This window comes from Desmodus rotundus, chromosome 5 (genome assembly GCF_022682495.2).
Source record: "Desmodus rotundus isolate HL8 chromosome 5, HLdesRot8A.1, whole genome shotgun sequence".
In the NCBI taxonomy this organism is placed as follows: Eukaryota; Metazoa; Chordata; class Mammalia; order Chiroptera; family Phyllostomidae; genus Desmodus; species Desmodus rotundus.
Genome location: NC_071391.1, coordinates 132,430,677 through 132,456,688, shown reverse-complemented (window position 1 = coordinate 132,456,688; position 26,012 = coordinate 132,430,677). Strand labels below are relative to the sequence as shown.

Below are 26,012 nucleotides of genomic sequence, written 5' to 3'. Positions count from 1 at the left end.
CATATACATGTTATTTCCACAGAGTGGAAGCTAGTCAGACTTAATGCACTACTACTTACAAATAATAGAAATACACATTCACTTTCATTTGCAAAGGGCTTTTGAGTTTGGTGGTATCTTAAATAGCCTGTGTTTTAAAATCTCACTGTTGTCTAAATGAAATTGTGAATCAAAAGAGTAAAATACGAAACCTGTTTTCATAAATTTGCACTTGAGAAATTCTAGTTGGGAAGATGAAAACATACACAAATTAACCCCACTGTATTTCAGAGGTTCATTAAGCAAGTAGTCTCTTCAGATTTTTCAACTTTCCAAAGAAAATGGTAGCACAGCAGAATCACAAAAGGTAGCTGCTACGCATTTGTTGAAGAGAATCACTCCTGACCAGAGGGTGGCAGGAAGGGAGCCATATTCTTCATAGTATCATCAGGGTGCTCAGTGAGATTCTTCAACTAAACCACAGCTTCCAAGAAAACACTATTCACTCGATAATGCATCCACCACACTTTTGCAGAGAACCTATCCCATGGCAAACATCGGCACAAAAGGGAAAGGCACAAAACGGCCCCTGCCCTGCTGGAGCTTGGTGCAGGTGTAATGAATGTTTGACAGCAGCCTCTCACTAGAAAAAAGGTATCTGCATCTCTGAACACCCTACTAATATGCTTTTATAGTTTTCTTTTGTTCTTATAAACTGCTTCTAAGACCTGAACAACTATCCTACAAATATGTGTAGCAGTGTCTCAAAAAATACCTTTGGTTCCTTCAGAGAGGTGTAAGCATTATCTGTCTTCCCTCCAAAATGAGGGTGGGTCAGAGACGGGGCTTCCTTCTCTGTATCCCCTGACACCTAGCCAGGGGCCTGGAGTGAAGCAGACACTCAAAAAAAGTAAAGGGATAAATATTATGGACAATATTTCATAGGGGTGAATATTGTATATTGTCAAGAAAACAGGATTCCAGACCCAGCCCTGCTATTAAATGTGCGTGTGTGTTTTCAAATAAATTTCTCCATCCATATAATAGTGGAGTGGGATTAAAGCTCCAGCTCTGAAGTATATTCATAAAAAAGCCACATGAATAGTATACAAGGTCAAAGAATTCAAGATTTAGGGTCTGTTTAATGTTGTGGGACCTTTGATGACTATGGGAATAAGACAGGTCTGAAAAGTGAACCTTAGGCTAAAATGTAGAAGACAGGGATCCAGTTCTTTTTATATGACTCCAAAATGCTTTATTTCATTTAAACTGATTCTTAACTTGTTTAACTCTGGTTTCAAGGCTCCTTACAGAAAAATGACTAAGAATGAAAGGGACAGGACTAGCCTTGCTTTCTGTGACCCTGTTGTTACCTATTCTATGTAAATGCAATAATGTTGGTTTAAGAAATCTGGCTTTCCTCAGCATCCTGTAGAATAAAGGAGGGGCTAAAAGATGGTAGGGAGGGAAGAAACACGGTAGGTGCTATGGGGAAGAGAGGAAAAGTGATAGGCATTAGGCATACCAATAAGAACTAGCCTGTAGATAGAATAGCGATTGTTCAAAGATTCTTCAGTCTGTGGTGGAAGTTCAAAATCTTTTCTATTTTCATTACTAACCAGTAGATCATCCTTGCAGACTAATGTATAATTTGACATAGAGATACATATGCCATGTTTTCCACTGAAATTCAGGCATATGAGTTTGGTGAACAGGGAGGGTGGGCCTATTGGAAGGTGATTTGCATTGGGTTCCCAGAGAGAAACCAAGTTTGATTCAGAAACAAAGACACAGCAGTCCAAGGAGGAAGAAAGGAGTGGAGCAGCATGTCCTGAGGTAGTCTGGCCACTCAGGTTTGTCCCCTTGGCCAAAGCCTCACCCTTTGATTCCTAAGGAAAGTTCTGATTAGAGAAACTGTTTCTGCTATCGACTGTGTAAGTTGTGATGGCCAGTGCAATGCCACTTTGGTGCCCGTGTGGCAAAATGTAGCTCAAGAGGGAGCAAGGGACACTTCCCCCACTTCTGCATAAGTGCAGGGCAGTTTCAGAGCCCTGGAGGTTCCAGAAAACAGTTCATTATGGAACCTCGTGGTCTCCAGCCTACCTGTGGAAGCTGCAGTGCCCAATGGAATATCTCAGCCTTCATCCCCAAGAGAGTTATGCCATTTTTCAGGCTCAGTAGCTCTCAGCTGTCAGCAGAAGTGAGAAGGATGCCTTCATGAACCCATGTAACACACCCCCAGTCCCCCACAACCCCTCACCCAAGCCTGCCTTTCCCAGAAGGAGAAGATTTGGCACTGAAGGTCCTGCAGTAAAAAACAGACACCAAGACTAGAAAGACCAGAAAACAGAACATTGTTATCAATGCAGGTGTGCTGTGGCCAACAGTTACTTCGGTAACAAAGAAACTAAGGAGACTAGCCCTGCCCCCAGCAAAGAGGTCTAGACAAACCCTACTCTCTGGGACGACTTAATGTTCCTGGGCCTCCATTTCTTCATTTTTCTTTAATAAACACATATGAAGAACAAACTAAAGCCACTCATCTGAGAGCTCAGGATATGAAGATTAATATGATCTGACCCTCAAGAAGTTTTGGTCCTATAGGCGAGACAGACATACAGATGCACATACATGTGAGAATCATAGACTGTAAGTCAGTGTAACAAAAACAGAAATACACATGGTGCTGTCATGGTACAGACAAGTATTTAACCCAAGTAAGTGTCATAAAATGAAAGGGATAGTTTTCTTATTAAAGGCGGATTTTCAATCGACTAAAGTGCAGCATGATTATTATCCAGGAAATCATGCCTGCCCATCCAATTCAGTAATGACCAGAACCCAGCGCTAAAGATTAGTCATAAAGAAAATCAAAGACGAGCTTTACAAAACATTACACAATATGAGGAAATATTTAAAATATAATGTTGAGAAACAAAAACACAATATATAAGATATTGTACATGTGTTGCCCTGGCTGGTGTGGCTCAGTGGATTGAGTGCTGACCTGCAAACCAAAGGGTCGCCAGTTTGATTCCCAGTCAGGGAACATGCCTGGGTTGCAGGCCAGGTCCTCGGTGGGGGACACGTGAGAGACAACCACATATTGCTGTTTCTCCCCCTCTTTTCTCCCTCCCTTCCCCTCTCTCTAAAAATAAATAAATAAAATCTTTTTAAAAAATAAAATCTTATACATATGTATAATGTATATGCTCCAAAATAACATCATCGTTATTTGCATGTACCCATAGAATAAATACGTGGAAGAAAGATTAAGACAGAGTGAATGAACATACAGACAAATCTAGAAAGAAATACAACCAAATGTTAATACTCATTATCTCTTAGAGTGATAATATTTAAATCATTTTCATTATGGATTTCATTATGGATTCATTTCACATTTTCATTTACATCTTTATTTTTTCCTATATTTTTAAATGTCTATATTGGGCATATATTATTTTTTAATCAGAAAAAAACAAATGTTGCTTATAAGAGTAATTAGAACAAAGGAAACTACAGAATGTTTAGAAAAATAAATTCCTTTTAAATGTTAGTAAATCACAGAGAAAAAGCTGCTAATCAGAATTGTCACTATTAAGCCAATTGTTATACTCTTTTAATATACAGGGTCTGCCAGTAGGGTAATAATAGGGGTGTAATAATTTGTAGTTTTAATTTGAACACTTCACCTAAAATGTCATACGGTGTACTTGAGTGTTATGTTGTTATGTTACAGAATTACATGCTTATGATTTTGTAATAAAGGATTTTGTAATAAAAAGGGGCATTACTTGTTCCAGAACCTGTACTTCTGCAGAAGAAAAATAAGTACTATTTTGTCTAAAATATAGCTGATTCATATACTATTTTTAAATTGCTATTTATTAGTTAGCTTCAACTTGAATTTTTATGAGTGTTTGAAAGAAGATTATTTGATAGAAATTCACATCTGTATACAACACAACCCCATTTTCTTCACTGATTAGATAGTTCCTTAGAAGAGAAGATTATCTGTTAATAAAGCAAAAACTTATATCCAAGCTAAGTCTTCATAATACACAGAGGAGAGGAAAACTCACCAGTAATTTGCAGAATTTGTCAGGTATTTAAAGCAGCTATCTGAAGGTTCGAGATTAAGAGTAAGTTTTATGTAAGTGTCTAAGTGTGATCAGTTTAACCATGTGTCATTTGACATCACACACAGTGCTTAGCATCATCTCTCCAAACTAGTCAATAAAAAGATGAAAGGATGCGGACAAAAATGACAATAAGAAGTGTTTTTGATGTTCGCTCCACAAATACCTGCTGAGTGTCTAACCAGTGCCAGGCTATCCTCGTTCCCTCAGCAATACAAAGGCGTAACTAACAATTTCAGTTCCCAGGCAGGTGGGACCTGGGCACCAGTATAGTACACAGGCAGTGATCTGCAAGCTTAAAGCATGGGCAGATATGGGGGGTCACTTTTGCCCAAAGTTCGCAGCACACAGTGGTGAGCAGAAATAATATAAAAGGTAATTTCTAGGAAAGATGTCAAAATCATAGTCACCCTGACCAGGTGAATTGTCATTCCAAAGGAGGTGGAGGCTGAAAGGAGGGCTCCTAGGAGGAGGCAATGGGACAGAAATCAAAACAGACCAGAGAATCTGTAGGCAAGAGCAGGCAGAGAAATTTTCTGAGGCAGAGTGCAGTCTGCATAAAGTTTCACAGAGCATGTTCTGCAATGTGCACTGGAAGGGAGGTGGACAAACATACCATATTTTGCCATGTATAATGGTCTTCCATGTATACTGTGCACCCACATTTTTGGCCCAAACATTCAGAAAAAAAATCTTTAATTTTAATTTTTGAATTCAATGTTTTATTTATTTATATTTAGAAACAAAACCAATTATTGTATTCCAGGGTATAATTTTGCATACAGATACTGTTATTACTTTCTAGAGTTACATTTGTAATGCATAAGCATAAATAAAAGAATTAAAAACATTTATATAGATATGAAATTAGTACTACCCATGTATAATGTGCATCTTTATTTTTCCCTCAAAGATTTGGGCAGAATAAGTGCAATACACATGGCAAAATATGGTAGTCCTGCCTTCAAGAAGATCACAGCTTAGCACAAGAGAGAGGTAACAACACTTAATTCTGCACACGTACATGCCAGCTCCACCCAATATCTCCCTAAGCCTGGGAACATGCCCCAGTCAAATGCTCAATTCGTGTTACATGAATGGACGATGATAATGAAGATTACGCCAAATACACAAAAGAGGCTGTAGATAAAGAGACAGGTCAGGGAAGTCGAACGCTCCGAAGATGAGGAATCAAGACACCTGGTTCTAGGCCTTGGTTCTGCCACTAACTTGGATTAACTTGGACAAGTCATCTAAGTTCCAAGTTTCGTGATGGAGCTGGAGCAGATACATGCTAATATTCCCTTTTTCTCATTTTTCCTTTTTACCATAAAATGAATTCATTTATCCTAAATCAGATCAGAAAGTCCTTTCTGATCCTGCCATTCTTCCAACAAATTGAAAAAACTCAAGTGTTTTATAACTCCTGGCTTTTTAAAAAATTATAATGGAAGTATCTGTTTGAACAGTTATTTTTAAAAAACACTTAAATCTAAGCACTATCTTTGCAATATCTCCTTTGTGGATATGTAAACTTTTAACCTCTTACCTTAAATAGAGTTTCCACATTTACCCTATTTAATCAACAATAAATGTCAGATATGTCATTTCTTACATTTTTTTCTATTAGCAGCATACAGTAATTCCAAGTAGAAAGGTGGGGTGGTTTTTTGTGTGGGGGTTTTTTTTTTGTCTTTTTACATTCCACAGTGAGAAAGATGTTAATGCTACTTTATCAAAATAATTTATACCTTAACATTCCTCTAAGAGCAGAGAAAAAATAGCCTCCATTCCAGCGTAGCCTTTGCTCTAAGCAGCACCGTTGCTCTCAGATATGACATACTAAGAAAAAAATTATAAATCAGTATTACTAATGCTGTTACACACTTTTTTTAATTCTAGATTTCAATAAACATAATGTTCTTTATTTTGTTTGAACCATTTCTTCCCAAAAAGTTAGTATAAATGTTTTGAACACATTTAAAAACCAGTTTTGGTACCTGTAGTCAGTATCAGGGCACAAGATGAAGTCCTCACGAAAAGACAGGTGAGGAGGGTTTTCTATTTGAACAATAACCCACAAAGTGAAGACAAACTAATTCAAGTAAGGTAAAATAAGTTAGCAAGTAGAAGATCAAAAATTATAAAAGTCAACAAAACATGAAAAGATTCCAAACTGCCAAAAGTGGGAGAGTGATCATCTGTTTCTTCGAATTACATATTGAAATAAAATTACTAATTTTCAGGTATATTATTTCTAATTTTTTGCTCTCTAAGACAATCATCTTAAAACACCATCAGCTTTGATTAGCCAAACAAAGTTTCTGGAAAAGTTAAGTTTGAAAGGAGAGAGGGAGAAACTTGTAGCCAAAAAACAAAATAAAGCTTCACATCTGTGCCCGCATCTGAAGTTGCTCTGTAAGATCTGATAACTTATTAGAAAGCAATTTTTTTGCAAGGCAGTGGATTTACATCATACATTTTATCTCTCCAGGGAAATTCTAATTACTGGTTCCAATCATTTCTGATTGATTTGCTTTTTATTCATCCAAGGTATTCTCTGCTCTATGATGAAATCAAGCCTTCAATAAAATTCCAAAAATTTCAGAACAATTTACAAGCTCCAGATGACTGAAAGTTTTCTCATGTCCATTTGGCATTCGGGAATAGAGTTTCACCAAATATATTCAGAAGAATACATCTGGCACTCACTAAAACAAAGAACTCACCAGTGACATGCTTGAGGCAAATTAATGTCACATAAATGCAAATTTGCCAATATTCTTTGAGGCCAAGGCTGTGATCCAACCTCCAAGTTTTTCAATGAGTCCTCTCATAAGGCACACGCCACCAGTTACATGGGTTTGGGGCTATTCTAGAAATCAGTTTAAAAATAAACATTATCTTCTGTATATAGGTTTATAATGATGCGTGTGTGTGTGAATGTTAGAAAACACTTAGCATCTTCAGAAAACCCACTTAAATTCATCCTTTCTCTTAGCCTTGTGCTGACTCCAATTCAGTGACAAAGACAAAGAATCAAAGAATTTTAGCTCTAATAAAAATATTAGAGGCTATCCTCCCAAGGACTTGTTTCAATAATAGCAAGTAAAACAGAAATCCTTATGTAAAGTCACCAGAAGGACATTTTCATGGATATAATGGTCAACTTAGTTTTCAAAAGTATTGAATTTTTAAGTCTCAAAGCAGCCCAAGAAAATAATTTAATCAAAGTTATTCTTGCAAAAGTATGTTACAGAGCTATAATAGTCAGTGATCATTTTTTTATCATGTTACTAAGAAAACTAGTATTTGACAAATGAACACTTTCTATGAAAAGCAAAGGCTTATGCAGCCAGTTCTGGCTCCAGCATTGGCTTCTCATTCAACAGCTTCATAAGGGAATATACGTTTACAAAGCAACTGTACCCAAATATTGCCTGGTTGGCTACATGGCCAGCAATTGTAGGCTAATTGTGTGATTCATATCTTGGTCTCTGGAATGCCAGAGATACCCAGGGGTCCAGTTAGCCTGCACCTTAATCCACCACTCTTAGAATTGAGCCACACTGATAGGATGTCTTTGATTCAGATCACATTTCAAAGCATACAGAGATTTAGAGCGTAATGAACGGTCATCAACATCTCTTAATCTCTTCTGAAATTGTGATTTTCTTCTCCACCAAACAGAATTCAAATGTTTAAAATGTCAGTTCCTCCTGAGCTCCCAGCAATTTAGCAAGCTGAATTTATTGCAATCTCACCGCAGTCAGCTCAGTCTACGTAGCAGTTTGAATCTCTGTAGTTGTACTACATAGAAGAAATCATCCATGCCCCTTTTCTGTCCCTGCAATCCTAAATTCAGTTGGTGGTGGGGAAAGAATAACAGAGAGGAGCATTCTGAGCAGGGGTTCTGGCATCAGACAGCCTGCCATTGCCTCGCCCCACTCTGCGGGTCACTAGCTATATGGCCCGGGTAAGTGACTAAACTGTTCTGTGCCTCAATTTCTTCTTTGGTAAAATGGGCGTGAATAACATTACCGTTGAGTTATCACATATGAAGTTCCTAGTTCCTGACACAGTGCAAGCACTACATTAGTGTTAGTTGGCACTATTCATTATCAGGAAGAAAGTATAACTTTTATAAGTCACTTGAAATTCAAAAACTTAGGTATCTTGGAGCTATTTTATTCCAAAAATACCATCATCTCAGGAGGTCGTTCAGTATGGCGCCACACATTTCTACAGCTCAGTCATCAAACTGCAGCAAATTAAATGTCCAGACCCTGCTTCCTCCTAAAATCCCATAAACTAGAGATAGTTACAAACAAAATATGAAGAAAATTTTCAACCTCAGTAACTTCTTTTGTATTGTACAATGAATCTGATTTACTAAGCTTACAGCATAAACTGAGTGATAGCTCACTGTGACTAGTAATAACAGCAGCAACAGCTACGTGCACCATGGGCTTTCGTGTGTTCTCCTATTTAATGCTCACAAAAACCTCTATAAGACAGGCATTATCCTTATCCCTCATTATATGGGTGAGGAAACTGAGGCCCAAAGGAGTTAAGTAACTTTCCCAAGGTCCCACAGCTGGTGAGTCTTACACAGGCAAGACTTGAACCCAAGCTTTCAGGATCCAGGCTATATACTACACTGCTCCTTCCCTGATGGTTATCTTAGGATATAGCTATTATTTCTGAACAAATCACTATGGCTACAGGACATTTGATACTAACGGCAGAGCCTGGGCCACATGCTCACCCAAAAAAAGTCAGAGGAAAAATAAGCTCCATACAAATCCTATGGAGCAGATATGCTCTAAGTCAAACTGTGGTGTCTGGATTCAAGGATAGTAAAAATCAGAGAGCAAAGGATATAAATGAAACCGGGGCTCAGGTGGATGCCCCAGCTCCTGGCCTACCCTGTAGTTCACAGACCTAAATCCTAGAGTCTCAGCAACTCATGCAGAATAGGTTGTCTCCCAGTCAGGGGACTCTGCCTATGCCTAGTCTCATCAGCACACAGAAAAAACCCAAAGCACTGCAGAAGACAGTAATTCTGCCATATCACCAGCCCCAGTGGCCACATTCTGGGACTTGACATTCTAGTTGTACTGGCACTGGGTCATTTCCACTTATTTTTAGGACCTAGGAGTTTTCTCTTTGGAAAACTCAGGGGCATTCTATAGGCAGCGCTGGTCATGGCTAGCCACCATAAGGGCTGGTTTCCAAAGAAAAATCAGGATATTTACTAATAGAAGAGGGAATGAATGAGGAACAGGCAAAAACAATGTGGTAAATTAAGGGTGAGTTACAATGTGATAACGAGATAAGTACAGTATAATAACTACAGCTCACCACGTTACCCCAGTTAACACTTATGTAGAACTGGCTCAAAGAAGTTGAGTCACTGCCATGGTCACCCAGCTAGAGCACAGCAAAATCCAGGCAAGAACTCCTGGCTGCCTGTCCTATTTTCTTTCTACTACACCTTTCCTAAGAATGCTCAAGTTTGCCTAGGACTGAGGGGTTTCACAGAACACAGAACTTTCACTGACAAAAGTGGAAAAGCCCTCAGAAATAAGGGCCACATTATGACTTTCATGGCTCCCTAATCGACTTTGTCTTCATGGGCCCCTTCCACAATAAAAAAAAAAAAATTATATTTTATGACTACCATGGTATAAAGAGAAATATAACCCAAGCTGGATGATATCTACTTTTTCCTTCTGAACTTAAAAGACAGTAAAACATTATGGAGAACCCCTAAAAGTATCATGGGCCCTAGGGTCAGTTGGGCCTGTGAACACACCGTCAGGGATCCAGCTGCTCTGCATGCATCGGCCACGCACTGCGTGTAGTATCGCTTTCATGCCCAGGCTGGCTTACCTCTGCATTGCAACATGGCTGCCAGTAGCCACTGAAGCAAAGGTCTCCATTGCTCCCCCTCCACTGTGAGCTTGGAAAGCCTTTCCCCTAACTGTGGAAAAGAAATCTTCCCTTCAGTTCTGATTGGTCTGCTGCAGGACAATGGCCTACCCTGATAGCTGGAGAATGCATTACTGATTTTGTCACCTTTAGACTCATCAGGAAATACTCTTTGTTAGGAATAGGAACATACCTAAATAATACTGGGTTATGTTATCATGGAGGAATGGTCTACTATAACCTCTCATACCATACGTGTCAGTATCTAAGAATAATCATTCACATGTACTGGATATTTGCCATGAGGTTCTCACTCAGTCCTCACGACCTTAAAAAGCAGAGAGTGGTATCCTTCCTATTTTACAGAAACAGGAATAAAGTTTGAGATTTTATTTATTTATTTTTTTAGAGAGAGGGGAAAGAAGGGAGAAAGAGAGGAAGAGAAACATCAATGAGTGGTTGCCTCTCACATGCCCCCTACTGAGGTCCTGGCCCACAACCCAGGCCTGTACCCTGAGTAGGAATCCAATCTGCAACCCCTTAGTTTGCAGGCTGGCACTAAATTCACTGAGCCACGTCAGCCAGGTAGGAGCTAAAGCTTAGAAAGCATAAAAGATTTGCCCAAGATAAGATTTTTTTAATAGTACATAAAAAAGGATAAAACAAAATAAAAATAATTAATCAATTAGACTTCATCAAATTTAAAATGCTTGCTGTGAGAGACAACATTAAGAAAATGAAGAGACAAGGTAACCACTAGGAGAAAATATTCAAAAAATATATATCTGACAAAGGACTACAGGAAAACTATGTTTTAAAAACTGTTACAACTACTAGTAAGATAAAAACAATAAAGAAATGATTTAAAGATTTAAAAGGGCTCTTCACAAAAGAAGATCTATTAATGGACAATAAGCATATTAAAAATGCTCAACATCACTACCCATCAAAGAAATGCAAAGTAAAACCACAATAAGATGCCACTTACATACCCCCAATAATGGCTACCATTATAAATGACAATACGAGGTATTGGCAAGGATGTGGAGCAAATGGAATCTCACACATTGCTGACAAGAAAATAAAATGGTAGTTACTTTGGGAAACAGTTTCTTATAAGAGTAAACGTACCCCTACCACATGGCCTAGCAGTTCTACCCCTAAGTATTTACCTAAAAGGACAGAAAACACATCCACACAAAGGTTTCTATGTGAATGTCCATGACAGCTTTATTCATAAACAGTCTAAATATCCATCAACACGTGGACAGATAAACAAATTAGGGTGCGTCCATATAATGGAATACTATTTGGCAACCAAAAGGAATGAACTTCTGATACATGTAACAGCAAGGATGTATGTCAAAACATGCTAAGTGAAGAAAACCAACACAAAAGAATACATACTACAGAATCCCATTTATAGAACTTATGCTGAGAAAAGATTGCAGAGGAGCAAGGGTATAAGCACAGAGACATAGTAGGAGTCTGTTGTCATAATCCAAGCGGAAGGTCATGGTGGCTTAGACCATGTTGCTCACAAAAGAATTGATGAGAAGCGCCCATTCTGGACATATTTTGAAGATAAAGCCAACAAATGTTTCTAAAGAATTGGATGCAGGGTGTGTGAGAGTAAGAAATCAAGGGATGACTGCATGATATTGGACCCGAACAAATGGAGGGATGAAACTGCTTTTAATTGAGATGGTGAAGCAGGTGGCGAGAATAGGTTGGGAGAGAGGGTGAGAACCGGCCTCTACAATTTGAATGTCTAGCAGGTGCACAGATGAAGATAACAAGTCAGCGGTTGGGTATATGGGAAGAGTTCCAGGCTGGAGATAGAAATTTGGGAGTTTTAACCCACTATTTCTGAAGAAAGGATTGAGAATAAGTAGAAAGAATTCAAAAGAAATAAAAGAAAATGTCTGGACAGATCTTTTTACTGTATAAAATTAAAGATCCAATTTTTTTAAAGTTCGGTGCTCATTAATGACTAGGAAAACAAACTTTCTTGCATTTGGGTAGTAAAAATGTTCACTACTATTAGCAAAACCCCACATACTGAAGTAAGGTTCAGGGTCGTCTGAACCTTACTTCCTCTGATCTTGCCCAATATTGTATGGTTTACAACCAAACAGGCAAGGTGTGGGCAACCCCCTGCATACCCCAAAGAGAAGGAGAGAAGAGAGGCTTCCATCTGACAGCCTGTCTCTTGCACTATCTACCACCTTCACCGCAATAGAAAAGAAAAAGGAACAGTTCCTCTACCTCCCACCCTCTGCCTCCAGCTCTGGGTCAGAGCCCTAACTTAACGCCTTCAGTTTACACATTGTCTTATTAATGAAATTGTATTTGACTCTTCGCTTCTTGGAAGACATGACTGCCTTAGAAGCAAACTATTAATCTGATTTTAGAGCTGACGTTATCAAGAGATAACTTCAAACTTTGTGGTATGATTTCAAGAAGCCAGGAAAAAAAATTTTTCTCTCCAGATTCTTGAAATTCCACCATTAGTATGAAAGGTGAGAGTGAAATGCCCAACTTTGAATGACCAGCATTGGGCACTCCCACAAGTGAACCGGCAGAGAGAAGAAAGGCAGTACGTGAGAAAACGGGTCCACAAAAAAGGGAGGTTTCAGAGACCAGAACAAACCCCACCTCACAATTTTGTTAGGGTGAGTTCTACTTGGGCAATTCCCAACACCTGGAACATAGCAGGTCACAAATATTTGTTGAATGAATGAATTATCCTTTTGCTACATTTGAGGAAACAGACCCTCGTTCACACTAAACAAACAAACAAATAAAAAGCACCTGAAAGAAAAGACAAAAGAATTGGTTCTCAGAGTGGGATTATTTTTTTTTTAATTCACTAATTGGAGGGGGGAGGGATTAAGCAGTTTCCCAGGGCTCTTAGAAGCTCTCCTCCAGAGATGTTTTTCCCTCCACAGGCACCAGAAATAGCCTGGGCGGCTGGGCATCACCAAGGCTGATTCAAACCCCAGACAGCCAATCCCAAACATGCCATCTTCGGCCTGGGGTTCGGCGTATCTGGGAACTGGGGAAGAGAGGCTGGCAAAAAAGGGCAGGTGGTGTGGCGCAGTGAGACTCAGTGGAGGGGCGTGGGTCAGCCCCGCGGCGCGCTCTCCCGCAGGGCTTGCAGAGCTCGTAGGGCTTGCAGCGCTTGGCTCAGCCCACGCGCCTCCCTCAGCCCTCTCCTCCGCCCCCCTTTGCCCTCCCCTTTCCCTCCCTTTCTCCTCCTCCACCTCCTGCGCTGCGGCCGCTGCCAGACCTCGCCAGTTCAGACCCACGGGGCTGCCCTCCCCTGCGCTCTCCCCTCGCTGCTCGGGCCCGGAGCGCAGCGCGGCAGGTAGGAGCCCCCGATGCGGGGGTCACACCATTGCGCCCAGTGCTCGCCAGCCGCGCGCCGGAGTAACTGGGGTGGCCTGCGGGGTGCAGAGTACCCGAGAACTGCCCCAGACTGTGCAGGATGTCTCAGGCAGAGAGGGAGGTGGAGGTGTGCGGTCTCGGAATGCAATCTGTCAGCATGTGCGAGTACCAGGGTGACATCTGTTTGTATGGGCATGTGTGTGCGCGCCAACAATCATCAGACAGGGTTTTGCCCATAAACGTGGTTTTGAAAATCTCAAGGGGCCAATGTGAGAGATTTAAGACGCACCTGGATTCCAAAGGAGCTGGTTAGAAGCTGGAGCTCTGAGCAGCTCCCGGGACTCCCGCCTGTTAGCCTACTGTTAAGGGACCTCACTTCCCTGGGGGCTCCAGGCTGGCCACCTCGAAACTGGTACCTCGGGCTTCGGTGTGGTCCCCCCCGTTCCGGCCCTAGGCAGCCCCTGTCCTGAAGGTAGCATGTCGGAGACCGAGGGACTAATAAGGCACAAGGGAATCAGACGCTCCTCTACGCAACCTGATTCTTTTAAACAAAGCTGCGCGCGGAGAACGGCATGGACAAACCACTTTGAGAGTTTGTGCTGGGGATGCGAGGAGCCCTGAGGGGCAGGTATTCTAGAACCGGGAGGAGATTCCTCCCCGCCTCCCCCCAGGTTTGCTTTGGTGTTTTGTTTCGCTTTTTCAGTTTGAGGCCAAGGTAATTCATACTGGTTCGCAGGTATTTCTACTGAGCTGTGCAAAGAATTTAACAAGCTGGAGGTGAGCTTATAGAGGAAAGCTTTAACATTCAAGGAAAGAGATTTGCTGCCCCACCTTCACTCTCGCTAAACAAATAAATAATAAGTAAATAAATAAATAAATAAATAAGCAAGCACCATCTCTTTTGAAATTAATTACCCTCTATTCTTTTCCTTCCGCCCCGTTCTGTAGCCTGTTGTGTAGGTGCAGTATAAAAGGTACGCTGTATATCTTTTATGTACATTGAGCACAGCCAGATGGAGTGAAATGAAATGTAATTTTGCAGCCCTGTTGCAGACCTCGGTGTCTCGTTTGGCTGCGGGAAGGATGAGGAGGGGGAGGGGAAGGGGAGAAAGTGGATTGGGAGTTGGTTGTGGTGGAGCCTCAGCTTCCCCCACCCTCCCTTCCTCCCTCGTTACTTCACAGCTAAAGTTTTGTTATTTATCCCGCAGCTGATCCTAAGCATCAGTTTGTCCTGTGTTTTCTTTGAGATTCACGATGTTGAAAGCCCTTTTCCTAACCATGCTGACTCTGGCACTGGTCAAGTCACAGGACACCGAGGAAACCATCACGTACACGGTAAGGGGTGATGGAATTTGAGATAAGTGCGGTTCAGCGGGATCCTCTGACACAAGGGGGGACTTTATCCCCTTCTGCCTGGGTGTGCGGGCTGCACTCTGCAGAGGGCAGTAAGTTAAACAACGCGTTGGCATGGTGCACGTTTAAGATTCCTTGTAAATTCCCAGTGGTACATTCAAAAGTTCACTGAGGTCACCAGTTGAGATAGGGACCATAATGGAATGATTTGTGCAAGGCCCCCAAAAGGGAACCCTTTTAAAACAAAAACCAAAGTAAGCTACGTATTTCCAACACATTCCATAAATTAATGGGTGTAAGGAATTGGGACACCTGGATTCCTGTATACATGCAGATGAAACCAAAACCTGCAGAGTAAGACGCGAGTCAGAAAAGAAAGTTAAACATCACAAAAGCACTCTGCCTCATTTGTGCGTGCGGCTTCTGCTCTCAGGTAAGTGGGCTTTCCTGAGTTTATAAAGGCTAATATTCATTTATAGTATAACTGGTAACTCCTACAAATGCCCTTGAGGTAGACTTTATGTGTTGCCAGGACATCGTATTTGCTCAAGTGGTTTCCAAATGCATTGTGTGAAACTTGATTTTGCATTTTCTAATTAGTATATCATACATCCAAATAATATTTGATTAATTAGTTAATTACATGGGAATAACCAATGTTTACTAAGATGCTGAAATGTCATCTGCCTCTCCTGCTGCCAGGAGTGGAAGTGGTGAGAAGAGAGGGCACTTCCGGTGACCTTGCACCTCTGTTTTGTGTTTTCTGCTCTTTAATCAGTGTTGTGAGGCACATGACATTTGTCCTGGATCAGAGAATGGGAGACATGATTTTTTACTTGTTTCCAATTTAAAATTAAGTAATCCTCCTTAAAAGAATGTGAAACATTTTTAAAAATAAAACTCAAAAGTGAGCTAATGTCAATTACTGATAAAAAACATTATCTCACTTTTTTGGTGCCATATGATCCCTAGAATGTTAGGTATTCATCCGGCAAATGATCCTTCTTGTTGTTTAGATCAGCTCTAAATCAAATAGTGTTTAATATAAATACTTTGTTAACTTCATGGTAAGTGTAATTGCTTCCTCTGCTGAAGAGAAATGAATCCATGTGTTGTTTATCTTCAAATGAAAATGTTTTGTTATTCAGGCTAAACTTACTACCTTCTTAGGGAGGTTAAAATTAAATTAGTGACCCACTTTTATATTCATCTAATAAAAGATTTTATTGCTTTTATAATTGCTTATCTTATAACCCCTAACCTTCACTAATCACCTAAATTTTATTCATCTTTAGCACAGAAGGTTCCCTGTGGATTAAACACTATGGTTTTAAAACTACTAATTAAGGTTCACTATTATGACAACAAATGTTCCAGATCCAACATCCTGCTAAGATTAGGTCTATTGTCTCTCCAATTGTGTGTGCCTAATGATTCATGGTTAAAGGCCAAGATGTAACTATTTTTTAAGTACCCACTGTGGAGACATTGTCTCTTTTCATTCTCACAGCAAAGTATGAGGTAAGTGGCATCAACTTCCTTCTACTGAGTACAGAATTGAAGATCTGACTGAGTAGCCCACTTGCTTAAGGCTACACAGCAAGTGGTTAAGCTTAATTCACTCTAGGCTTGTATAATAGTAGATCCATGTTAAAGGTACTGGAACTAATTACCTAAAACAAACTCGAAGTCTTTTCTATTAGCATACAGATTATTCAACTGAACTGTCATTGGAAGAAACTTTCTAGAAGGATGGGCTTATATCCACAATGTAGCATTCCCCTCCACATCAAAGACAGGGTCTATTCAGTTGTTTACTCGCCAAGTATCTGCCATGTGCACAAGCAGTTCTCATTACTCTCAAAAGAGTTTATTTGTTTACTAAGAAAATTCAGACCTTAACCTCAGGGAATTTACCCTGGGAAGATACTTTTGAGAATTACAAAGTTCCTAAGTAAGTACAAATAATATTATTATACAGATTATTCAAGTTGCTAAAGCAGTAGAAAAGCAAGGAGATAATTAATGCCAGTGCTGGCATATTGGAGGAGCTAGAACTCTGTGCTGGTTCTTGAAGGAAGTAATGATTTTGGATTAATCTGGAAAGGCTGAAGAGGCACCTGAGTCAGGAAAAAAAAAAAGTGGCACAATCAAAGTCTAGAAGGGAAAACAACCAAGACAAGTTCATAAGGTGACAAGGTCAGATGGGCTGGACTGGGCAGTAGGGAGACCCGGAGACGATAGCAATGGGAGATTAGAGGACCTCAGGCCACGGTGACTGATCTCCTGGATGGAAGGACAACAGAAGCAAGAAAGCAAGGAAGGTTGCCTTGGAGGCTGTGTGCAACCATGTAGAGGTATGGAGACCAGCTAAGGAGCCTTGCCTACTCCTAAGGCCAGGAAGGCTTATACTAATTGGTAGATATAGAAGTGAACACAAAGTCAGCAGAACTGAAGGAAAATAATTGGGAAAGTCAATGCTGATGTCAAAATTGTAACCCTGTGTCCTGAGAATGGTGATTGTGCCTTGAACAGTGTTGGGAAACTAGGAAGAACGAGTTTGAGAGATAAAGTGAGTTCAGTGTTCACCCTGGGCAGTTTCAGATATCAGTAAGGTATCTACACTGACCTCTTTGTCTCCCTTCAGCTATTTACTCACCAAGTGTCTGTTGTGTGCATAAGCAACTCTCAGCTCTATTAAACAAATTTGTTTATTATTTTGTTTACTCTCTACTTCCTGAAGCATCTTTCTTCTTTACTGGAGAAGTAGCCCATGCTAAGTGAAATAAGCCAATCACAGAAAGACAAACAACATATGATTTCACTTATATGTGGAATCTAATGAACAAAATAACAAACAAAATAGAAACAGACTCATAGATAGAGAGAACAGACTGACAGCTGTCAAAGGGGGAGGGGAGAGGGGGCAGGATGAAAAGGTGAAAGGATTAAGCAAAAAACCAAAACTCATAGGCGGACAATAATATGGTGACTATTAGAGGGAAATGGGAGTGGGGGAGGTAGAAGTGGTACAGGGAGGGTAAATGGTTGTGGAAGGAGCATTGACTTGGGGTGGCGAACACACAATACAATATAGAGGTGGTATATTGTCGAATGGTATACCTGAAACCTATATAATTTTATTCACCCATGTGACTGCAACAAATTCAATAAAAAATAAAGTAAAATAAAAAGAAGTAGCTCGTAGATAAACTGTATCAGAATCACATGAGATGTTTGTTAGGAATTCAGATTCCAGGCCTCCTAGTCAGAATTTGACCTTCTGGGTGGAACCAGGAACCTGCATTTTAACAATCACCCTGGTGATTCTTAACCATATCACAGTTTGAGATTCACTGACCTTCAGTAAGAATCCAGTTCCTGCCTGGTTTAGCCCACCCACATCCCTGGGCAGAGTCCACCACTTTTTCTACATGCATACTGGTGTTGTGCACCTAACATCTTACTCCATCTTGACCCATCTGTCTCCCCATCTGTCTCCTCTTCTGGCCTATAAGCTGCTTGAGGACAGGAACTAAGATTCCCAGGGAGTAGGACGGTGCCTTGTGTGAGAAGGTACTTGGCAGATGATTCAGTGAGTGAACGATGGGACCAGTGGGAACTGAAATGAGGAGGCAAGCCAACGTGTGAGGGAGGCTCTGGCCTCAGGTGAATAGGAATAATGAGGAAAGCCAGGCTCCCGTCTGCTCTGAGAGGATGTAGGGAGAGAAGGAAGAGTCAAGGGCTGAAAAAAAAAGAACTCCATTGAAAATATTTTCTTTTTGCGGGGTGGGGGGCGGCGATTTACAATGTGGGAGAGGAAGCAAATAAAGCAAAAAAGAGCAGAGCAGTCAGACAGATGGGAGATTAGAATCAAGGCAAGGAAGAATTCCAAGATGATCATGGGTGACTCTACCACACACAACAGCAGAGTTGAGCCAGCTGGTGATTGAGAAGGGATGCCTGAAATAGGACAATGTACAGATTTGTCTTAAAAAAAAAAAAAAAAAGAAAAGCTAGATAATATTAAACCACCCATCTCATCATCTATCTGGGACTCTAGTGCAAAGATTGTTGCCATAACAATGGAGTTTTAGAGTGACTTGCTAGGGGCTGGATACACTAACTAACTGTCTCCTGGGCCCATCTCGATGTTCTCTTCACAGCAATGCACAGATGGATATGAGTGGGATCCTGTAAGACAGCAGTGCAAAGGTGAGCCAACTTCAAAGAGTCCCCATCTGAACATAGCTTTCTGTGTTGCTCTTCATCTCGTGTCACTCTTCCTGTCTGGTTTGTATTGCACCAAAAAGGCATGAGCATATATGTATATGTTCGGTTCTCCCCCTAAGAAGATTCCTGACTTCTGTTATTACTGACCACAGATATTGATGAATGTGACATTGTCCCAGATGCCTGCAAAGGTGGAATGAAATGTGTCAACCACTATGGAGGATACCTCTGCCTTCCTAAAACAGCCCAGATTATTGTCAACAATGAACAACCTCAGCAAGAAACACCAGCAGCAGAAAATGTAGGTGCAGCTGCAAATGCAGCCGCAGCCTCCGTTACAGCTGGGGGTGTAGCAGCCAGTGGCATGGCAACCAGTGCAGCAGTGCCTGGGGCTGGTTATATCGTCAGCGCCGCTGCAGTCGCAGGCCCAGAAATGCAGACTAGCCGCAATAATTTTGTCATCCGGCGGAACCCAGCTGACCCTCAGCGCGTTCCCTCCAACCCTTCTCACCGGATCCAGTGTGCAACAGGCTATGAGCAGAGTGAGCATAACATCTGCCAAGGTAAGCGTGACTTCTTATACTAACGAGAAGGTTCTTGCCCAAGTGCACCTCGTGGTGAAAATAACAACTCACAAATTTTTGACAGCGTCCTACATGTGCCAGACATCGTGCTAAATGCTTTGCCTGCATTATCACGTTTTATCATCACAATAATCCTAAAAGGAAGTTGCTGCCCACAAATGCATCATTTTACCAATGAGGAAACTGTGGCTCAAGGCAGGTTATCAGTGGTTAGAGTCACTTGGGAGCCTTCAAAACTCCTCTCTGTCCAAGCTACACCCCAGCCCAATTAAATAACAACATCAGGAGTGGGTTCCAGGCATCATTATTTTTAAAGCTCCCCACGTGGTTCCACTGTGCAGCCAAGTTTTAGAACCAGGGGTCACACAGGCGGTGAGTGCAGAGCCAGCCTTCCAACCCAGGCCAGGGTCACAGCTGTCTGAAGCAGTTGGGTTATTCATGGGAAGATGAAGTTGTTCTGTGGAGCTACCCCATAAATATTCCCTTTTGGGTTCTCAAGCTCTCTTTTCATTGAACTTGCCGCTGACATTTTTTCCTTATTGTAGACTAAAAAAATGGGGCTTCTGGTCCCTAGTACCTTTGAGGGAGGGGAGTCTCACCCTCTCATATTATGTCTTTTAAAGCTCTCATTTGGACACATTTCATTCACATCACTTGCACCATGGCACCATCTGCCTGAGTTTTTCTGTTTATTTTCACAAAGAGTACACATCACTGTGTATTCTAGAAACAGCTATAGACTCATGCTGGCAATTCAGTAAGAATCTTGGGCTTGGAAGACATGTAGGATATTAGCTAACTGGACTGTGCTGAGGCATCCTGTTTCCCTCTTCCTACTTAACAATCCCTGCAGACCTGCCTGATGTGGAGATTGTGCTACTGAGATAAGCCATAGGGGCCCCAGACTCCTTTTTCACGTCAGAGCCGACTGAGTAGACCCTGTATCATACTGTAATGCCTGGGACACATTGGTCCATGGAAAGGGCCCAGGAGTTCTTCCCTTCTGTCTGTTCATGGGTGAGGAAGAGAGCACCTCCCTCCCTCAACACTGAGGGGTTCAAGTGGGATCACCTAGCAGCTGCATTAAGTGAAAAAAGCATCTTCTGGTCCCCTGGGCTACTGCCCCTTATTCGCCAGTGTTGAGTTTTATCTTCTCTATACGAGATAGTAGATTTTAGATGGTTTATAAATGAAGTAAGAAAACCTATCATGCTCTGACATTTATTATATGTTGTGTTCAGATCTTAAGTACCCTACAACAAGTGCTAACACATGCTGTGATGGTGTCACTTTTCAGAGAGCCCATCATATTAGCATCTGTTTCATGTTACTGTCTTGCGTCCGAATTCCAATATTGATGATGAGTGCCTCAGCATCTGCTTAATATTCTGATATTTAATTTAAGGATTATGCAAGGAGATAACTTCCTGAGGTTATTTTGTATATGTATTTGAGTGAATATTGATAAAACTTCCTGATTTTTTTTAAGATACCAACTTTTAATTGTTATTGAAATATATAATTATATTGGAAGATTTGGTGGTATTTTTCCTGAAACTGACATGTTTTAATGAAATTTTCAATGTATGACTTTTATATACTGAATTATTTTTTACACTTCAGGTGTTTATTTCACTGGTACTTAGGAGGAAAAAACAAAACAGTTAAATGGACGGGTTATTTCTCAAAGTAGTTTATGGTCCATCGTTGGCAATTGAGGAATTCAAGAATGATTCCTATAACCAAGTGAAAAAGTTCTAGAATAAAGTATATTCAGGACTTACAACATTCTTGGTTACTTACAATAAGCACTGGTAGAAACTGTATCATAACATGTGAATAATGACAATGAAATCCTGTTTACTTTTTCCTAAAAAGATTCAGACTATCTTATGAAGCAAGTTACTTTTCACATATTAAAACATTTGTAATTCTTCTTTGGGAAATTTTTATAGTTATAAGCTAAAACTGTGAAATGCCTTGCTTATAGTAGATGCTATATATGTACTTACTGTTTGCACACAAACTGTTCTGCATAATTCAACCACTTTCCAAACCTTGGTGGGGGGCAGTCTGTATCGTTGGAAGCAGTGTTAGAAGTGTTTTGGATGACTTAAGGCTTAGATTGGATTTCTTCCCACCTCACAATTTCACAGAGTGCCCACAAATGTGGATTTACTTAATTGTTGATAAAGGGGGGTTCTTTCACATGGTACCAACAGGATAATCTGTCTAGGAAATCTGACTAGCACAAGTCACACTTATGCCCGTGCATCACTGAGCTGACCCAACGTACAGTCCAGCTCCTTCTAATTGCCTACAGATGCGTGACATTCTCGTCCCCGGCCAGCAACACAAAATCATGTTTTATAACCAATGTGAAATTGTGGGGACCTCTGCTTAAAACAACACTGTGCTCCACGGACCTCAGTTACTGACATCATTGTGGAGTTTGAGGAGCCTTCTGTTTTAATAAGATCTCCACTCCCTTTTAAACGTTGCATACTTGGACCCAATAATCCAAACACATTTACCACGGCCACTGAACTGGAATAAACAAATGCCTGTAGGTGTCATATCTGTATTAAAATTACTTCTTTTTTCCACAGATATTTTTCAACAGATACAGTTTACTATTACATAAACTAAAGCTGAGGACATCTTTGGGTAATGGCTGAAATCTGTACTGTATGTTAGTGTTAAAATCGACTGTGCCTTTAAATCCAATGTTACCAATCATAGGTGGCACCTAATAATTTAAATACTACCAGATATTCTTAAATATATTCTCCTTTATTAATATACATTTAACCAACTATCTGTGTTTTAACATTTAGTGAAAATGTGATCCTTTTACTCCTTTTCTTAAATTTTTCCAGAGTTTATCAATTTTATGCAAAAACAAGGGGTTTAAAATGCAGCATAACATCCATATATCAATTCATAGTGAGCACTTTTTTCTTTAGGTAATTTTTGTTAACTTAGGGTAATACTGGGGAAGCCACTCACACTTAGAATTTCACATGACAGGCGTCAGCTATAAAATTACAGGAAGATCATTTCAGTGTTACATACCTGGAGTCATGTATAAACAAAGTTTTATAAATTAATAGTTTCTCCATGAGCTATCATCGGCCTCAAAGACAACAAATACTCATGTACCCCAAACGAAAGCTGGATGAATGGGAAATATACTGTAACCCATTGACGACTCACTTTATTTTTCTACATCTTCAGTGCATAATCTCTATGAAATCTTCCTCAACAGAGGAGTTAGAGATCACTAAATCAAGTTAAGAAAGGATTTTTTAAATTGCATATAAGTTCCTCAGAGCCCCATTCTTATCAGAAGAAAAGACCATTTGGGAACTGACAAGAGCAAGCACTGATTGCCCATTTTGAAGGAATTTGTTCGTGTAATTGAACTTTTGTAAAATTAAACATAGGGTATTTTGTATAACTGGTAATTAAGCCATTACTAAACGCATTCAGGATTTATAGGTATCATTGCTAACTTGCTAAAGAAACTGCACCATCAAAAAATAAATTCAATACAAATGTTTAAAGAAGCTTGTTGTGGAGTCAAACCCACAATGCAGTGTCTGGCTTGTATTATATAAGGTAAGAAACATGAAAACATAACCTGGGGGTTACAGACATCCTTGTCTATCCGAAACTGTTCTGGTTTGAAAACTGAAAACCCCACACCCCTGGAAATGGCTCAGTCCTGGGCAAATGGGATGGTGACCATCCCAGCACACCCCCCAAAAACCAAGTCTCCTGTACCTCACAGCCAAGACTGAGAAGGTTCAACTATTAGAGCCATGTTTCCCCTCAGGTTAAGGCATCGTTTATCAATGGGACTGTTTTTTTTAACTTGTTTTAAACTTTTGAAGTCTAACCCTCATTGACTTTTATGTACCTGGACAGAGCCTTTCTTTTGAGTCGTCAGGACGCCACTGGCCAGTGTGCCAATGAGCTGGTTTCCACACCGTTCTAGACCACATGTGTAGGGTCCCTAGACATCCGCATCTGCGACTGAGATGCCCGTCACTGTCACACCACAGGTAGCTCATCTCGCCACATCACTGGGAGGAAAAATTTTTACCACACAGCCAACTTTAATACCATGCTTCAACTACAAAGTTTTGTTTGCCAAAATTTTTATTTAAAAAAAATTTTAGCTACAGTTTCAATGATTTTATTTTGTTTTTTATCTTTTTACCTATGGCACAGGAACAACTAAAAATCTTTTAAAAATGCCTCTTATAAAGCCTAAAGGAATACAAATTTATACTCAGGGCTAAAAAAACCCACACTGTTGGGAGCCATCTGTTATCTTCCACACACTTCTTTATAGACATAAGGATAACTGCAACACTATTTTGCAAAAGAGTTATTATCTATACATCTACTCTAAAAAAAGAAACCTGAACTAACACGTACAGATTCTCAGATGGTAGGCATATCTTTCTTGACTTCTTTCCTTTGAAACCGAAATGATCTCATATCCAGAAGCGGATTTACAAATTATAGTGCATTCAAGTGGCTTAGCATACCGGGCATTGTCATTACCAAACACCTTTCAAACATGACCCTTTTGTTGATCCTCACTAATGTCATTAGGGTCTCTGCTTGCTTTTGTTAGTTTGTGAGGGAATTCCTAATTTTTGTTACATATAATTATATAGCATCCCCCAAAAAAAATCTTTGATCTCAGAGAATATTTTACAAAAGGAAGACTATAATTGAGTAAATTATCATATTAACAGAAAAGAAATACATCAAGCAGAAAGTAAAATGGGTATTTAGCCTGCTTACAGTTCTTCGTTGTTAATAGTTGTTAATTACCTTTGAATATCTAAACATTTTCTAAAGCCACATCAATAAATAGGAGTTAAGTTTATAGGGAAAGCTTAATTACTTTTTAAATAAGCTGATGCAGTATAATAGAAATGATTGATTTCCTCTGGAAAAATCTAGCAGTGTTTCATAATTTAACTTTCTAAAACTGTAGTCATTGAATTTCTAGTTCATTTAAGGCTCATTTTTAAGGTACACTTGTGAACAGTATGTATAGGTATTTGATTCATACACAGTCAGAAAGTGCATGAAATTCCTTAAAATTCCATCATAAAAATTGAAGGCAGCTATTGGAGGTGGAAGGATGGAAGGTATCAGTGTGATCACTCTTCAGCGAGAGACTGTGCTACATAACTGCCTAACTTACTGATTCCTGAAGTGTGGTCCCAAACTAGAAGCATTGGCATCACCCAGTATATATAAATGCAAAATCCTGAGCCCCATCAGACCTACTGAGTCAGAAATTCTAGGGCTGGGGCTCAGCAATCTGTGTTCTAACAATCCCACGATTTGGATCCCTGCTCACGTTTGAGAGCCAGTGTGCTAATTTACTCTCAACTTCAAGAAACTGCATTAGCTACAAATATCAGGGGGCAGAGTGAGAATACCTCACATGGAATATGGCAAGTAGTGGAGAGAAAACACCCAAAATATACATTCTGCTTCTAGGATAGAATATTTCTAGTTTACTTTTCTCACCTTTTTTGAGTCCTGGTTAGGACTATATCTCTGAACCAAGGACATGACACCTGCAATCTGGGGGAATAGGAAAAGACAGAAGACAAGAGATCTTACCTCTCTCTACAAATCTGCAGATGTGAAATACTGTAACTGCCCTTAAATTGTCAGCAGGCGAAACTCTTAAGTTGTGTTATGGGTATGGTAATATGATTGGTGCTAAGAGATACCTATACACTCCACGGTATAAACTTGTGAGATAAGACAATGCTTTTTGGAGGTTCAGCTCATGAGTCACAAAAAAGGAGGTTGACTCAGACTTCAGGAATATGCACTGGTACTGGCTCATTATTTCTTTCTCCAGCAGAAAGTCTCAAGCTCTATTCTCTGAAATCAACAAGTTGCCCCATTTGTAAGGATTGCCTTTGCACTTGTTGAATTACTGGCACAATGTTGTTCTTTGAAACCAGAGTAAACAAAATTTGCCCCAAATGTGTTTGATTTCGCATGAATGTACAAATAAGCAACTCACACCACATCTGAAATTCATTAGCCTGCTTCTTTTTCCAGGAGGTAACTGCAAATTGCACTAAAAAATAAAACTGATCAAGAAAACTGCATGCAAATATTGGCAGAAGAAAACGGCTGTCATTGCAAGCGTTTAGCCACAATTGCAGCTTGTAGCTTGAACCTAAATGATTTGTAAACATAATAAAGAAGTGAAGAAATGACATGAAAGGAAGGCTGAGTGCTAGGATATTGGCAGTAGCATGGAAAGCTTATTGCCATCAATTCTATACGACCACAGATTTTAGAAAGGGAGACAGTGAATCAGTGTTATGTAAATAAATACTAA

The 26,012-nt window shown here is 40.1% G+C and overlaps 1 protein-coding gene across 2 annotated transcripts in view; it reads left to right on the top strand.

The window, feature by feature from the left end:
* Window positions 1-13,307: 13,307 nt before the first annotated feature.
* The window catches only part of EFEMP1 (EGF containing fibulin extracellular matrix protein 1), a 60,749-nt gene continuing 48,044 nt past the window's right edge, over window positions 13,308-26,012 (top strand). The window contains exons 1-5 of one of the 2 annotated variants that reach the window (XM_045189420.2): window positions 13,334-13,425; window positions 14,394-14,419; window positions 14,693-14,780; window positions 18,965-19,013; window positions 19,184-19,594. In XM_045189420.2, coding sequence (XP_045045355.1) covers window positions 14,700-14,780; window positions 18,965-19,013; window positions 19,184-19,594 — 541 coding nt within the window. In that variant the 5' untranslated portion in view covers window positions 13,334-13,425; window positions 14,394-14,419; window positions 14,693-14,699. Of the gene's footprint in view, window positions 13,426-14,393; window positions 14,420-14,692; window positions 14,781-18,964; window positions 19,014-19,183; window positions 19,595-26,012 lie in introns of both variants that reach the window. The other variant, XM_024552773.3, reaches the window with a different exon arrangement.